Consider the following 16692-nt stretch of genomic DNA (forward strand, 5'->3'; position numbering starts at 1 on the left):
ACTAGCTTTGCGATCGACATATTGGGCACCCCTGATCTAAGCTATGTTGAAGAAATAGTATTTAAATGATAATGCTGGCAACTCTACAAATACGTTGCTACAGTTTGTACTTTACTTGTAACTGGTTAGGGAATAGTTCTAGTAATCAAATGATCAGAATTTACCACACATGGCTGTTCATGTTTGCCATGATTTCATGACTTCACATGGGTGAATATGAGGAAGTGGACTGAGTACAGAGACTTTTTAGAATGTATGATGAAAAACAAAGAAAAACTTTTCATTTTCCTTCTAAGTATTAAAAAATAATTTCAGTATGAAAAGTTTTATTTAAATATATTAACACTGAAACTTGAATTTACCTTAACAGATGTAAATATTTTTTGACACAAACCCACAAGGCAAAATAGATGGACAGCAAAAGCTAATTTCTAAGACCATAATGGACACCTATGAATTCTGGTAGATAAAAGAGTTCAGCTTTATAATCGTCCTAAACTTTGAATCCAAGTATACTGTAACTTTTTTTATAGTCCATAGGACCAGTTAGGACAATAGATTTCCATCAAACAAAAAGCTCTCATTGTTACTCAGTGTTTGTGAAAGCAATTAGTGTTGAAACATGTGGGTGAGTTACTAGCGTTCTGATGAAAGTACCTTTGTTCCACATCCAACAACCACTCTGGCTAACTGCATTTGATTGATATGATAAATGTAAATTCACATTGTCAGTATGTTCCTGCCTTGTTTCCACTTTGTCATTATTCATGGTCATCAATCCCAGATGGTTGTAAAAAGGTTCTGTTGTTATTTCACTTTATTAAAAATATTTAATTAAAAATTTGTATACACTTTTATAACAAAGATTTTACAGTACACATTTCAGCAAAAGTGGTGACAGATCATCCCCTTTTTTTTTCACCTGAATGGGAAAGCCTAATACACTAAAACAAGCAATGGTCTGAGATGACTTGTGTGTGTATGAAGCAATCATTGGAAATAAACAATGAAGTGTTGATGAATGCTGAATGAAGACACCCTGGTGTATATTACAACCCATACTAATGCCAGGAAACCAATAAAACCAGTATCACTGAAGCTGATACAACTTCCAAAGAACTGCCATTGCATAATGCTGGTCAGTGAGCCAAATGGTGCATTCTTTGAGAATAAGCCTGCCTTTTCTTTCTCTTATTCTTGGCATTTTTCTTGGGCATCACTTTTGTACATCTAAGAACTATGCACAGGAATATCAGTAAGAATGCACAGAATTGGAACAGGTGGTCAAAGATGTGTTGGCCTAAAGAATCAATGTTTTTAGTGTTTTAGAGGCCTGTAAATCACTGCCAACAATTTGTTTGGTGCTGGTAGAGGCCTGAAGGTAGAAGGCACGTGACAAATATGTGAGGTCTTTTCCAATATGACTTCACCCTTTTTTGTCAAGCTATATAACCCTGATTCTGGAAGAGAAAGACAGAGAATTTTGTAAAGACTTCTCTCTGGGCGCCCGTGATTAAACCTGAGATGATTCATCACACTTGTGTTTGTTTCTGAGAATTAGCAACTCTCAAACTAAAACAATTTCCACGACATATCACATCAGATCTTACCCTGCATATTAACAACATATATACAGCTGTTGTCTGCAGGCATCAGAACGTGTACAGACAGGAAATCACTCCCCTGGCTGCTTATGTCATTACTGGCAATACAGTAATAATCACTGTTATTTTCCACTGTGCCACAGTGTAGGCCCAAATCTGAAGACTGCTGAAGCAGGAAGTCCTTGTGATGAGTGTGCTGATACCAAGCATAACGAATGCCAGTTCCCCTTGCACAACCGCAGCGCACAGTCACTGGCTGCCCCCAGCAGGTCTGCCTGTCCACCAAAGAGCTTAAGGGCCAAAGTCTGGGTTTAGATACTGGAACTGGTACAAAGAAACAAGCAATATATTTAAATCATGTGACATAATAAAGAAATATATGTCCAAATGCAACTTGGATGTATTTTACTGATATTGTCCCAGCAATCGTGCTGGTGTACATTTTCCAAGCTAATCATCAAAATGCTCTGTTTTATTCTTACCTTCAGTGATAACAACGTTAACTGAAGTCATGATGTCAGCATATATTTTGTCAATCCCAATCCAATAATTTCCACTGTCAGTAAACTGAAGATCTGTGACTTTCACAAACAGCCCTCTTCTTCCTGCATCTGTTATACGAGATCTGCGTCCAGTTGTGCCAACATGGTCTGAGTCTACTAAAATCTGACAGGTGTCTCTGGAGTCCCCTCGGCACCAGTACTTTTTACTGAACCGATATCGGTTTGCGTCATAATTGCAGATAATAATGAATTCACCTCCAATATGTGCAGTGATCTGTCTTTTATCACACTGGAGCTGAAGACTTGCTGAAAGACAGAGTCTAGTCAGAAAGTTCCCCTAAGCTTTCAATTTAATTGTATCTAATTTAATGTCATTTTGCATGAGTTGGTGTCCCCAGCCTACAACTGTGAAATAACCAATGTGGAAAAACAACTACTGCAAAAACATTCTTTTCATTTTTTGCATGTACCAAATTTAATAAATAAAAAAATCTAACAAATATCAAATGTAGTTAAAAAAAATGTGAAAATTTGTAAAACTATTTTCATTGTTGAATGATTCTTTTTACATACCAGGTAACAGAGCAGCATAAAAGAATTTAACATAAAAAGGGTTCACGTACCCTTATCCAACAACCATGCACTTTAACTATCCACTTTATATTTATGTATATGTTTACATTGCTTAAGTACACCAGTGTTCAATTACAGAAGAATATTAATGATGCCAACATAGCACTGGTTTTATCCAGTTATTAATGAAGTTTAGATTATGAGTAAAATTACATTTATGCTTCATTTAACTGAAAGAGATATTTGCAGAACATTCTTCTTTTGTCATAAAAAAGATTATTATTCATAGTTGCAAATAACTCACCATGAAAAAGTAAAATCAGATACAATGTCTTCATGTTGATGTTAAAGAAAAGAAGAGTATGAAATACATAACCTTGAGGAGTGCTAAGGAAGTTGTAGAGGTGGACTGTGGTTAGTGTAGCTTCCTGTAGGTGCGCTCTGGGTTACATGAAAGCTTTTGTATATTGTTATATTGTTATGCCATTAACACACAAAGGACAAACTGCATATATATAGTTATATATAACTGCCACATTTATTTTTGGTTATTGTTAAAGCCCCCTTACACACACACACACACATACACACACACACACACACACCCTACACACACACACACACACACACACATACATATATATATAAAACTAAGGCTCTAAGGTTTTATAACTAAGTCATTTTCAACATGGGATCAAGGTTTAATTTGACCTTTGACTTGTGTATTTCCCCCCTTCTGTTATTTCATGCTGTCATTTAGACTTTCTGATTGTGTTACTATTTGCAATAGTATGATGGCTTTCGTAATGAAACTGAACCATCAATTCCACAAGTGACTCCTCATGTTCAATTACCACAGAGCCACTAGATGTCACTATTTTACCGATGTTATGTACAACACCTGACTAATGCAGGGTGCAATGCATTATCAGGGCTGTCAACATATTTGACAAAATACATTATTTCCTCATGCGTAACAGAAACAGACTGCACTGTCTCCTCTCACATGAACTGCATGCCACCTTCTCTGGTAAGCCTATTTTTAGTATGTTTTCTGTATTACATACTATGTACTGGTATTTTCATCTTTATAAATTTTGTATTCTGGAAGCTTGTAGTGAAAATAGAAGTTTGACTACATGCTAAAATTTACTGTAGGTTGTCATTTAAATGTTTTACAAGAAATGGCATTTCCTTAATATTCAGATACAAATAGTTACCGTGGGCATACAGTAGGCATAAATGTTCATCTGAAGCGTTGCCTCAAAATATCAGGATTTTCAGGATTCTCAGGCTTGCTTTTCTTTTCACCACTCCTTCAAGTTCAGCCTCCATCACTAACCACATCCCTCCTCCCCTCCTTTTTTGTGTCCTGATTGTAGACCAACAAGGCTAGATTGGCATTATGCTCTAACTCAGGGTAGCGATGTCTGTTTCTATGCATAAAGTTAAGCCACTACCACTTCGACCACTCCAACGGAAGGGGTCTATTACATCACTTCCTTTAAGAACAAAAAGCACTCTGTGGTGTTAGCAGTGAGGCTTTTAGCAGACTCTCTGGGTCTGCAAGAAATGGTCTTTGAACAAAAAGACCAGTGTCCTAACAAATCTTGTAAGCATGGAGAATGGGCCATGAGTTTAATGTCAAAACTTCCACAGAGTCATTCAGGATTGAATTAATCTCCGTTTGTTAGCCATCATGTCAGTTTCTAGTGAAGTGAATCATAGATTCTGGTCATCTGGGTTTGAATCATGTAGAAACTCATTATGGGTGACTACTGTCCAGCTGCCGGCCATTTGCTCCTTTGTTTTCTCTGATTCTCATTTATGACTGTACAATTATCACACTGTGAAGAAATTATTTTGGTAATACAAATGGGTAGCAACTCTCACTGATTTGTGTCATAGCACTAGGTGCTAGTAAAAGCCACTGTCTATCATCCGAAAGCATGTAGAGTTAAAAACCATGAATATGCAGCTTTAACATAAGCCAAGACACATTACAACATGTAACAACATCATAATCCATTACAGAAAGTGTTTTAGCATCCATTACAGCATCCATTACAACATCTATTACAGTAAGTGTTGCAGCATGTCTGGAGAGACCTGAAAATGGCTGTCCACCAATGTTCACCATCATCCATGGCAATACTGCAGTGGGTCTGCAAGGAAGAAAGGCAGAGGATCCAGGTGTGAAAAACTTGTTGCATTATTCCCAAGAAGACTCATGGCTGTACTAGCTCCAAAGGGTGCTTCTACTCAATACTGAGCACAGGGTCTGAATACGTATGACCATGTAATATTTCAGTTTTTCTTCTCTGTTTTTTTCTGGCAAGATGGGGTGCTGAGTGTACATTAAGGGGAAATAAAATGAACTTTTGGCTGCAATGGCTGCAATGACACAAAGAGTGAAAAATTTAAAGGGGTCTGAATACTTTCCGTACCCACTGTACATGCAATATGAAAAATATCCAAGCGCCTGCCTAATTCTTTCATTGTTCTTGCTCATCACATTCTCTCTCCATTTGGCATTATTAATTTTAAGTTGGCTTAGTGGTCCATCTTACCTGGAGCCCTTCTGTCTCCCCATCTTTTGTGGTCGGAGAGTCACGATAGTCTTTCTGAGTGCTGCAATCCAATGATGACTGGTTAACATTAATGCTTTGGTTTGACAGAAAAGCAGCCAGGCTGGGAGCTCAGAGATTAAAGAAAACCAGAGAAACGCTATCTTCACTACTGACCACCATTCTACACCACACATACGCACTTCTACCTTTGTGAGGACACTCATTGACATAATGCATTCCCTGGCACCTTAACCATCAGAACTAAATGCCTAACCCTAATCAAAACCTGCATTAAATCTTAACCCTAAAACCAAGTGTTAACCCTCAAAGGGGAGTCTGAAAAAGTGAGGACTTGCCAAAATGACCTCACTTTGCCAATATGTCCTCACTCCAATAGACTTGCAAAGTGCACACACATATTACACTCCAACCCAAGTTCAAACAGCTGGTTTACATTCATGACACATGGTTTTGTATACAAAATTATTGCATTATTGACAGAAGGGAGAAAAAAAAAAAGATGTAAAGAAGCTTCACACAGTATGTTGGGTCTTTACACTTTTTACTTGTAAAATGTGAAGACCCTACAATGCCACCAAACACTCTGTTGTCATATTTCATTGCTAGATAATCTTGTGGGCCTAATTGATTTATGAAGCTTGATGCATATTTAAGTTTCACATCTTTGAAAGAAGTTCTTATACAGAAAGTTGTGTTCTGCACACAATTAATTCTGTTGCAGCAAGGATACTGCTTGTTGACAAACAGTTCCTGAGGTGTGTCATACCAGCTAGTACTACTACTATCTTGCACAGGTAAAAATTCAGTGGCGCTGAAGCAAAGGAAAATACACTGAACAATGCTTGGGCTCATTTTTTCAGCCACGTATTTACATTTGCCAGGTATACAAAGAGTAAAGCTGGCTAGTGCATACCAAATCATTAATACTTGAACATGCTTTATCACCTCTATGGTGCATTTATATGGCAGATTAATGTCTTTGTCACCATTACATTATTATTAGTATTGTACCAGCATCAGGTACTTGGGACATAACTCATTCTGCAAGGTGACCTATAGCGCCACCACACTAAGACAATAAATAAATTCAACACCGCCACAAACTGCAGATTTAAAATTGGGAATACAGCTGACCCAAAAATGCTGGCCAGAAAATGAACTACCAGTTAATGTGAGCATTGTGGCTTCCAAAGCTCAGATCATCTGACAGAGTGGTTAGAAGCAGCTTATGGTACGAGTTTGAGTCTCAGTGGACCCCCCAGCAGCTGGAAGGAAATTAATGATTGCACCTTTAACATTCAACACTCAACAACACAGAGAGAAAGCGCAGTCAGCCTGAAAAAGCTCACTAAATATGGAAGCTATGAGACAAACAAAAAAAAAAAAATAGAGGAGCCAGGACAGATGAAGGGCTGTTAACACATTGATCTGGAAGCTGATAAAAAAAAGTCATTGCAGGACAAAATTTATAGAAATAAACCCATTGTAGTGGTTAGTCTACATGAAAAAAAAAAACATTTTACCCTGTTTGTGTCTTTTTGCAGAATCTTAAGTACAAGCCATAAGCAACGCAGATGGCAAACATTATGGCACCTATGTAGATGAGAAAAAGAATTGAAGATTTCGGAATCTCATGAAGCAAAATGCACACACTCTTAAAAAGATGGCTATGAAATCAACAACCGTACTGCCATTTAATTGTTTGAAATTAAAATATAAAAGGCTAGACTCATAAATCCCAAAATGTGACAAACAAACATCCACCATTACATGAGTATGCTTTAGTAACTAGATGTGTGACTTTGTTTTTATCTGTTGATCCAAATAAGAACATAATACCCTCTAAGAACTCCAGCTTCTATTATGATCATGTCATTCTGTGACAGCACCATGATCTTATTTAAACAAAAAACATTCTTGTTCGACTGTTAAGGAATGAAACTAACTTACCCACAACAGCCAATATAATAGTTAACAGCCGATTTCCAGTACCTTTAAAAAAAATAAATAAATAAAAAAAATAAAGAAAGACGACAGGATAGCAATTAATCTAAAGATGACCCTTGAGCTACCAGGTATGACACTTGGCCAGGGAGCAGCTTTAAAACAGAGGAGAAATGAGAAACTTAATTTCCATCTTTTCAGTGACTTGCGGTTTATATTGCCAATATATGCAGCTGTTTTATGTTATAAACTTGCCATGGTATGCCAAATTAAATGTACCATTTTGGTGCACCACTGTACACATATTCATGCAGTAAATCATAGAATATGCAGTAATAGATTAATCAGTCCTGGTCACGGATTTAAACAGCTACTTCATAGGCCTATCTCTATTACTTTAGAGTAAGTAATATGAGCAGAAATTATAAAAGATGCGTTTATACGTATAAAAATGTAGTATAGTATCACTAGAATTATTCAGTGGTCATAACACAAACAGTACAATGACAGAAATTAGAACCAAGGTATACTGAGGAGCTTTAAGACTGTATAATTCTTTCTGTATGTCTCTGGCACTGTAAAAAGCAGTATTTGATCAGGTGTTTACACTGTCAGACAGTTGTTTGTAAGAATTAACATTGACTCTACCTGTTGGTGTCTTTGTGGAGGAGGTGGTAGTAGTGGTAGTAGTAGTGGTGGTGGTGGTAGGTTTAGTCATAGTTGACTCTGATATAAAAAATAAAAATGGGGGATTAGGCCAGCGTTACTAATACTGTAGATGTATTGAGAACACATCCTTAAAGATATTCAGATGAATTATATTACCAAAGAATAATTAAGATGATGTGGAAGCTAGTTGACATACACACAGTCTTTGAAACAGAGGAGTAATTATCTGTACTGTTACAGTAACTTCCATATCTTTTCATGTTTGCAGTTTCTATAAACAATTCATGTGGACATTTCACATTGAAAACTAGTAGCTGTATGCTACATTAAATGTACCAGACTGTTTTGCTCTATATTATGTGACCAGGCCTTCATTTCAAAGGCAATGTTTATATACCTGGCTTATTTTAATAGTAATAATAATAAATTTTATTTCATGGCGCCTTTCAAAGTCTCAAGGTCACCTTAAAGGCAAGTAAAAACAACATAAAACATACTGCATGAAATACATTAAAATGCCTTAAACCCCCCTATTTGTGGAACACCATATTCATAAGTATATTAGGGCTGTCAAAATTAATGGATTAATAACCCATTAGTACAAATTCATTTTAACAAAACAAATTTTATTAACACGTGACTAAGGCAGCGTGCATTTCCTGTCTGTTTTAAATTGCAACAACAGACAGTAAAGAGTGCAGCAGCAAAGAGAAATGGAGAAAAAGGTCTTCTGAAGGCTAAATTCATTCACAAAACGATGTCTGATGTTCTGTCGACAAGACAAAAGTCTGTTTATTGTTGATGTGAATTAAGTTGGCTTGTCTGTTTGAGCAACTCCATCAGAAAGAAAAATAATGGGAACTTGTGTTTTTTCCTCCCCCATGTGTTTAGACATGAAAAAGTTCTATGAAAAACATATCTACGATCTTCGAAACATGTATATGTTCTTTAAGCTGAATGTTCAGGGTAGTTTCACTAATAATAAACATAAATTTGCCTAAAGCATCCACGTTTGTCCATGCCCATGTTGATTATTGTACTAAAAACCTGAAAAGCATTAATTTAAGGTACATTTAGAACAGATAAAAATGTGCGGTGACTAATCATGAGTTAACTCATGACAATCATGCAATTAAATATTTTAAATCGATTGACAGCCCCAAATTAAATAAGAATCTGAATAATCATAGCAATGTCATTTAAAAAAAATAAATAAATCACATTCAAACATAGCATGATGACTTTTCTTTAGAAGACCAATGCCAAGTAGTAATTTTCATTTACGACTTACTTTCACATTTTGGAAGTCCAGGTGACCATTCACCCCTAATGTCACAAGTCTGGGTAGCTTGTCCTTTCATAGTGTATCCAGAGGTGCACTGCAGTACCACTGTAGACTTGGGCCTATAAGGGGGTTGAGCACCTGACTCCCTCTGACCATTTTCAACAACAGGTTCTTTACATTCAACTGCAGACAAAGAAATTGGAAAATTGAAGTTAACACAACATCACACTGTCCAACATCACATTCTCCACAATATGCGAGAGTATCAGTCAGAGATTCATCAGTCAGAGATTAATTTACAAAACGATGTCTGATGTTCTGTCGACAAGACAAAAGTCTGTTTATTGTTGATGTGAATTAAGTTGGCTTGTCTGTTTGAGCAACTCCATCAGAAAGAAAAATAATGGGAACTTGTGTTTTTTCTTCCCCCATGTGTTTAGACATGAAAAAGTTCTATGAAAAACATATCTACGATCTTCGAAACATGTATATGTTGTTTAAGCTGAATGTTCAGGGTAGTTTCACTAATAATAAACATAAATTTGCCTAAAGCATCCACGTTTGTCCATGCCCATGTTGATTATTGTACTAAAAACCTGAAAAGCATTAATTTAAGGTACATTTAGAACAGATAAAAATGTGCGATTAAGTCGCGACTAATCATGAGTTAACTCATGACAATCATGCAATTAAATATTTTAAATCGATTCACAGCCCCAAATTAAATAAGACAATCTGAATAATCATAGCAATGTCATTTAAAAAAATAAATAAATCACATTCAAACATAGCATGATGACTTTTCTTTATAAGACCAATGCCAAGTAGTAATTTTCATTTACGACTTACTTTCACATTTTGGAAGTCCAGGTGACCATTCACCCCTAATGTCACAAGTCTGGGTAGCTTGTCCTTTCATAGTGTATCCAGAGGTGCACTGCAGTACCACTGTAGACTTGGGCCTATAAGGGGGTCGAGCACCTGAAATCCACTCACCATTTTCAACAACAGGTTCTTTACATTCAACTGCAGACAAAGAAATTGGAAAATTGAAGTTAACAAAACATCACATTCTTCACAATATGCGAGAGTATCAGTCAACATTGAGAAAGGTGTAAAAAAAAAAAGAAAAAAAAAGTAAACATTTACTTTTGGCACATGTTGGAGGATCAGGCTTGAATGTTCCATCGCTTGAACATGTTCTTGAATTTTCTCCAACGAGCGTATAATCTGGTGTACGACAACTGTACACAATATTCTCTAAATATCTATAAATCTCCCTTTCTGGTTGATAACCGCCATTTTCAATTTGTGATGGTGGCAGACAAGTTTGAACTGTGTAATAAAATGACATGTATTAGAACACAAATAGATACCGAGTTTGTCTTTAATCATGTGCCTTATATTAACATACAGAGATCACCAACCTTCACATACAGGTAACCTGCCCGTCCACCCTTGGTCTTCACAATTCATTTCAATTCCACCAACTGAGATGAAACTATTTAGACAAAAAAATATTTGACTTTAGACAACAAATTTCAGCCCTAACACTATACATGATGACCTTACTGAACAGCCATTTGATTGGAATACATTGTTCTGTAATCAGGAAAAGTGCTAACATTTAAAAGTTAAAACACAATTTCTGTAAGACCTAATGCTGTGAACATGACACATTAGTTTTATGAGTTTATTACTAACCCAGTGTTGCATTTGACCACAGCTTTACCTCCAAACTCATTATCAGGAACATATTCAATATTTCCATTAGTTACTTCCCCAGCAGAACCACAGGTTTTCTCTGAAAAAGAAAAACCTCTTAAGGATGAAATGTATCCCTTGGGGGGGGGGGGATCACTGGATAACACCATGCACATGCTCTATATTATGAGTCACTCATATAAGAAAAAGTATTTTTATGTTCTTAAGATGTTATTTTATTTTAGAGTTATGAAATATTGCTGCTATTAGTAATTTTTAAGTAAAGATCAAGTGCTGATATTCACTTTGACAAATCAGTGTCACCGGACTCCATATGCCATTAGTACAAGTAATGCTTGGAGACCCTCCTCCAGGAGTGAAACCAGAACTACAGGCAAAATTAACTTTGGCACCATTTTCGAATGTGTCCTTTAAAATGTCATTGCCCCTCAGGTTCATGTTGTTTCCTGGCACAGGTTTGGGACAGTTTTGAGCTATAATAATAATTTAAAAAAAAGAGAGAGAACAAGAGATGAGGAAAAGTTAATCCCAGATAAAACACCAGCTTCTAATCACACTAAACCTTGCCCATACTTCACCTCACCTTGAACCATGGCGAGGCCAAGACTGCTCAGCAGAAGGAAGGAGGTGACCCCCATGACAGGATATGCCAAGTCTGACTGAAGCTAATGAGCCTGTTCTGTGAAGAAACTAAAATATAGCATTCCTGTTGGTTACTCTAGCGTTACTTCAGACAAAAACACGGATCAATACTGTGTGCTCACCGGATAACCGCCCTGTAACGGTGCTTTACCACTTTGGCTCTAAGTTTGTTGTCTAAAAAAAAAACATTCATTTAATGTGACAGCTTCGACCTGGAAATTAGCCATAGATTAGCACAAAGATGGTAAGAAAAAAAAGCGACATTTTGCCCTTAAAAATATCATGTCCCGGATATTTGGCCACGCCCTCCGTCCAAAACACAGCAGTAATGCGTCACGTTGGCTAACGTTAGCTAGAGCTAAAGCTCATGTCCAAGGCCCGACCTTATTCTAAGCAGTTATGTAGCATTACTCTGAAATTACCTACGGATGCTCAGAGGTGGAGAAAATGCGTTAACCTACGTTTATGTGATAGTGTGAATGTAACAATCAAGACATTATAAATTCAACAAACTGTATCAGATCTGGCTAGTCAAACCTCAGCTGATGGTTCGTTAACAATACTCCGTTTTACTCACCTAAGTGCGGTATCGCTGTTCTGTGTTGTTAATCGCACTGGTACGGTTTTTATAAAGATACAGCCTAAAGTCCCCACCTTAAATGTGAACAACCGCTGTGGTATTTCCTTCTTTCTCAATACAAAATGGTCTTTCCTTCTCAGGGCGATGCCGTTTCCTGTATGGGCGTGTCCTTAAACAAACGTCAACTTCAGTTAAAAGAACACAACATGTAATTTGGGCATACGCAAAACATCTAGAGAGCTTGATCTAAGCCAGGGGTGCCCACACTTTTTCAGCTTGCAAGCTACTTATAAAATGACCAAGTCAAAATGATCTACATACTATAAAAATGTAAAACATATTTATTTATAAATATATTGAGTATTATTTACATGTACAATATATGTTGGTGTACCGTGCATAACTGCATGACCCCATAAATAAATACACTGAAGACTAACTAGGCAACTCGGTAGCTTGCTAGAGATTCGCAGCCCTGCCCTGTATGTCAATCAAGTGACAAATGTAATAGTGAGGATGGGTGATAGGCTGATGTCTATTTTTTTTAATGCCATGTGATCTACCCGCACTAGCTTTGCGATCGACCAGTAGATCGCGATCGACATATTGGGCACCCCTGATCTAAGCTATGTTGAAGAAATAGTATTTTAATGATAATGCTGGCAACTCTCCAAATACGTTGCTACAGTTTGTACTTTACTTGTAACTGGTTAGGGAATAGTTCTAGTAATCAAATGATCAGAATTTACCACACATGGCTGTTCATGTGTAGCAGCAGTTTGCCATGATTTCATGACTTCACATGGGTGAATATGAGGAAGTGGACTGAGTACAGAGACTTTTTAGAATGTATGATGAAAAACAAAGAAAACTTTTCATTTTCCTTCTAAGTATTAAAAAATAATTTCAGTATGAAAAGTTTTATTTAAATATATTAACATTGAAACTTGAATTTACCTTAACAGATGTAAATATTTTTTGACACAAACCCACAAGGCAAAATAGATGGACAGCAAAAGCTAATTTCTAAGACCATAATGGACACCTATGAATTCTGGTAGATAAAAGAGTTCAGCTTTATAATCGTCCTAAACTTTGAATCCAAGTATACTGTAACTTTTTTTATAGTCCATAGGACCAGTTAGGACAATAGATTTCCATCAAACAAAAAGCTCTCATTGTTACTCAGTGTTTGTGAAAGCAATTAGTGTTGAAACATGTGGGTGAGTTACTAGCGTTCTGATGAAAGTACCTTTGTTCCACATCCAACAACCACTCTGGCTAACTGCATTTGATTGATATGATAAATGTAAATTCACATTGTCAGTATGTTCCTGCCTTGTTTCCACTTTGTCATTATTCATGGTCATCAATCCCAGATGGTTGTAAAAAGGTTCTGTTGTTATTTCACTTTATTAAAAATATTTAATTAAAAATTTGTATACACTTTTATAACAAAGATTTTACAGTACACATTTCAGCAAAAGTGGTGACAGATCATCCCCTTTTTTTTCACCTGAATGGGAAAGCCTAATACACTAAAACAAGCAATGGTCTGAGATGACTTGTGTGTGTATGAAGCAATCATTGGAAATAAACAATGAAGTGTTGATGAATGCTGAATGAAGACACCCTGGTGTATATTACAACCCATACTAATGCCAGGAAACCAATAAAACCAGTATCACTGAAGCTGATACAACTTCCAAAGAACTGCCATTGCATAATGCTTGTCAGTGAGCCAAATGGTGCATTCTTTGAGAATAAGCCTGCCTTTTCTTCCTCTTATTCTTGGCATTTTTCTTGGGCATCACTTTTGTACATCTAAGAACTATGCACAGGAATATCAGTAAGAATGCAAAACAACACCAACGCAACAGTGTGTACCAGAGTGGCACCCCTGTCCATGCACTGCAAAAAAAAAAAAAAAAAAGGTTTTTTTTAGACAACAAACATTTTCATTTTAGGTCTTGCTATTATTTCCATCAAAGTGAATAGAACATGGATAGACTGACCTGCTGAAAAAAAGATCTTGATCAGTTTGACTAGTTTGTAAAGAATGGTTTGTCGTCTGAGAGTAGGTTTTCATGGTAGTGTGGCAAGTTGTCTGAAGTTGAGTTTTGGCTGTGGTGGTGCTCATCCTGTCCGCACAGTCATAAATGGGTTGGTCTGGTGATTGGAAAGAAAACATTACAATGAATAAAGATATGGATTTGTCCTTCTGTTTATGTCTGTTCTCCACTAATATTGTGCAATGTTTTCTACATTCTGCCAAATTGAAAGTGTAAAAGTAGGTTGCGTTGTTAACCCTAACCTTTATGACTGCATAGTAAGTAGATAGATAAAATGTCTACGAAATACCTACAGACATGCATTTATTAGTCATCAGTGAGATGTCATAGACTCTATGACACACCAAGCACGAAGCACCTTAACTTTAACTTTCACACATGTAAATAAAGTAAAGCCATTGTGAGACATGAAATGTTTTGTAATTATATTTATAGCGCTGTAGTCTTTACTTGGAATGTCAAATGTCATTTTGTCCTATGACGTACTATTAACATATTGACATATGAATGCACAGGCTTTATGGAAAGTGTTGCCAATTGTTGTAGTGATAGTTGTATCAGAGAATACAGCATCTGTGGGGGTTTTACACAGAATGGAACAGGTGGTCAAAGATGTGTTGGCCTAAAGAATCAATGTTTTTAGTGTTTTAGGGTTTTAGAGGCCTGCAAATAACTGCCAACAATTTGTTTAGTGCTGGTAGAGGCCTGAAGGTAGAAGACACGTGAACAAATATGTGAGGTCTTTTCCAACATGAGTTCACCCTTTTTTGTCAAGATATATAACCCTAATTCTGGGATATATAACCCTCTCCGGGCGCCCGTGATTAAACCTGAGATGATTCATTCATTCACTTGTGTTTGTTTCTGAGAATTAGCAACTCTCAAACTAAAGCAATTTCCACAACATATCACATCAGATCTTACCCTGCATATTAACAACATATATACAGCTGTTTGCTGTCTGCAGGCATCAGAACGTGTACAGACAGGAAATCACTCCCCTGGCTGCTTATGTCATTACTGGCAATACAGTAATAATCACTGTTATTTTCCACTGTGCCACAGTGTAGGCCCAAATCTGAAGACTGCTGAAGCAGGAAGTCCTTGTGATGAGTGTGCTGATACCAAGCATAACGAATGCCAGTTCCCCTTGCACAACCGCAGCGCACAGTCACTGGCTGCCCCCAGCAGGTCTGCCTGTCCACCAAAGAGCTTAAGGGCCAAAGTCTGGGTTTAGATACTGGAACTGGTACAAAGAAACAAGCAATATATTTAAATCATGTGACATAATAAAGAAATATATGTCCAAATGCAACTTGGATGTATTTTACTGATATTGTCCCAGCAATCGTGCTGGTGTACATTTTCCAAGCTAATCATCAAAATGCTCTGTTTTATTCTTACCTTCAGTGATAACAACGTTAACTGAAGTCATGATGTCAGCATATATTTTGTCAATCCCAATCCAATAATTTCCACTGTCAGTAAACTGAAGATCTGTGACTTTCACAAACAGCCCTCTTCTTCCTGCATCTGTTATACGAGATCTGCGTCCAGTTGTGCCAACATGGTCTGAGTCTACTAAAATCTGACAGGTGTCTCTGGAGTCCCCTCGGCACCAGTACTTTTTACTGAACCGATATCGGTTTGCGTCATATTTGCAGATAATAATGAATTCACCTCCAATATGTGCAGTGATCTGTCTTTTATCACACTGGAGCTGAAGACTTGCTGAAAGACAGAGTCTAGTTAGAAAGTTCCCCTAAGCTTTCAATTTAATTGTATCTAAGTTAATGTCATTTTGCATGAGTTGGTGTCCCCAGCCTACAACTGTGAAATAACCAATGTGGAAAAACAACTACTGCAAAAACATTCTCTTCATTTTTTGCATGTACCAAATTTAATAAATAAAAAAATCTAACAAATATCAAATGTAGTTAAAAAAATGTGAAAATTTGTAAAACTATTTTCATTGTTGAATGATTCTTTTTACATACCAAGTAACAGAGCAGCATAAAAGAATTTAACATAAAAAGGGTTCACGTACCCTTATCCAACAACCATGCACTTTAACTATCCACTTTATATTTATGTATATGTTTACATTGCTTAAGTACACCAGTGTTCAATTACAGAAGAATATTAATGATGCCAACATAGCACTGGTTTTATCCAGTTATTAATGAAGTTTAGATTATGAGTAAAATTACATTTATGCTTCATTTAACTGAAAGAGATATTTGCAGAACATTCTTCTTTTGTCATAAAAAAGATTATTATTCATAGTTGTAAATAACTCACCATGAAAAAGTAAAATCAGATACAATGTCTTCATGTTGATGTTAAAGAAAAGAAGAGTATGAAATACATAACCTTGAGGAGTGCTAAGGAAGTTGTAGAGGTGGACTGTGGTTAGTGTAGCTTCCTGTAGGTGCGCTCTGGCTTACATGAAAGCTTTTGTATATTGTTATATTGTTATGCCATTAACACACAAAGGACAAACT

General features: G+C 36.6%; 2 protein-coding genes and 1 long non-coding RNA gene across 9 annotated transcripts; all 3 read right to left on the reverse strand.

Annotated features, from left to right (window-relative positions):
* Positions 1–912: 912 nt before the first annotated feature.
* LOC113145284 (Fc receptor-like protein 5) lies at positions 913–3251 on the reverse strand. The gene is made up of 3 exons (XM_026331826.1): positions 2985–3251; positions 2087–2413; positions 913–1928 (listed from the first exon to the last, which is right to left on the reverse strand). The coding sequence occupies exons 1-3, from the start codon at positions 3016–3018 to the stop codon at positions 1600–1602; spliced, it is 690 nt and encodes a 229-aa protein (XP_026187611.1). The 5' UTR covers positions 3019–3251; the 3' UTR covers positions 913–1599.
* Positions 3252–3392: 141 nt separating this feature from the next.
* LOC113145280 (membrane cofactor protein-like) lies at positions 3393–12269 on the reverse strand. 7 transcript variants are annotated; one of them, XM_026331802.2, is made up of 14 exons: positions 12114–12236; positions 11659–11710; positions 11478–11573; positions 11179–11367; positions 10874–10973; positions 10597–10670; positions 10319–10504; positions 10019–10195; positions 9176–9352; positions 7864–7941; positions 7222–7263; positions 6795–6864; positions 5251–5311; positions 3393–4845 (listed from the first exon to the last, which is right to left on the reverse strand). In XM_026331802.2, exons 3-14 carry the CDS (start codon positions 11530–11532, stop codon positions 4723–4725), a joined length of 1332 nt encoding a protein of 443 aa, XP_026187587.1. In that variant the 5' UTR covers positions 11533–11573; positions 11659–11710; positions 12114–12236; the 3' UTR covers positions 3393–4722. The 7 variants fall into 7 exon arrangements, with proteins under 7 accessions (XP_026187587.1, XP_026187585.1, XP_026187586.1 ...); XM_026331800.1 differs by lacking the exon at positions 11659–11710 and having other exon boundaries at positions 11478–11584; positions 12114–12269; XM_026331801.1 differs by lacking the exon at positions 11659–11710 and having other exon boundaries at positions 11478–11584; positions 12191–12255.
* Positions 12270–13513: 1244 nt separating this feature from the next.
* Positions 13514–16618, reverse strand: LOC113145089 (uncharacterized). The gene is made up of 5 exons (XR_003297209.1): positions 16490–16618; positions 15593–15919; positions 15113–15434; positions 14132–14285; positions 13514–14027 (listed from the first exon to the last, which is right to left on the reverse strand). It is a non-coding gene; the product is annotated as an uncharacterized LOC113145089 (long non-coding RNA).
* Positions 16619–16692: the final 74 nt, after the last annotated feature.

This window comes from Mastacembelus armatus, chromosome 7 (genome assembly GCF_900324485.2).
Source record: "Mastacembelus armatus chromosome 7, fMasArm1.2, whole genome shotgun sequence".
Taxonomy (NCBI): domain Eukaryota; kingdom Metazoa; phylum Chordata; class Actinopteri; order Synbranchiformes; family Mastacembelidae; genus Mastacembelus; species Mastacembelus armatus.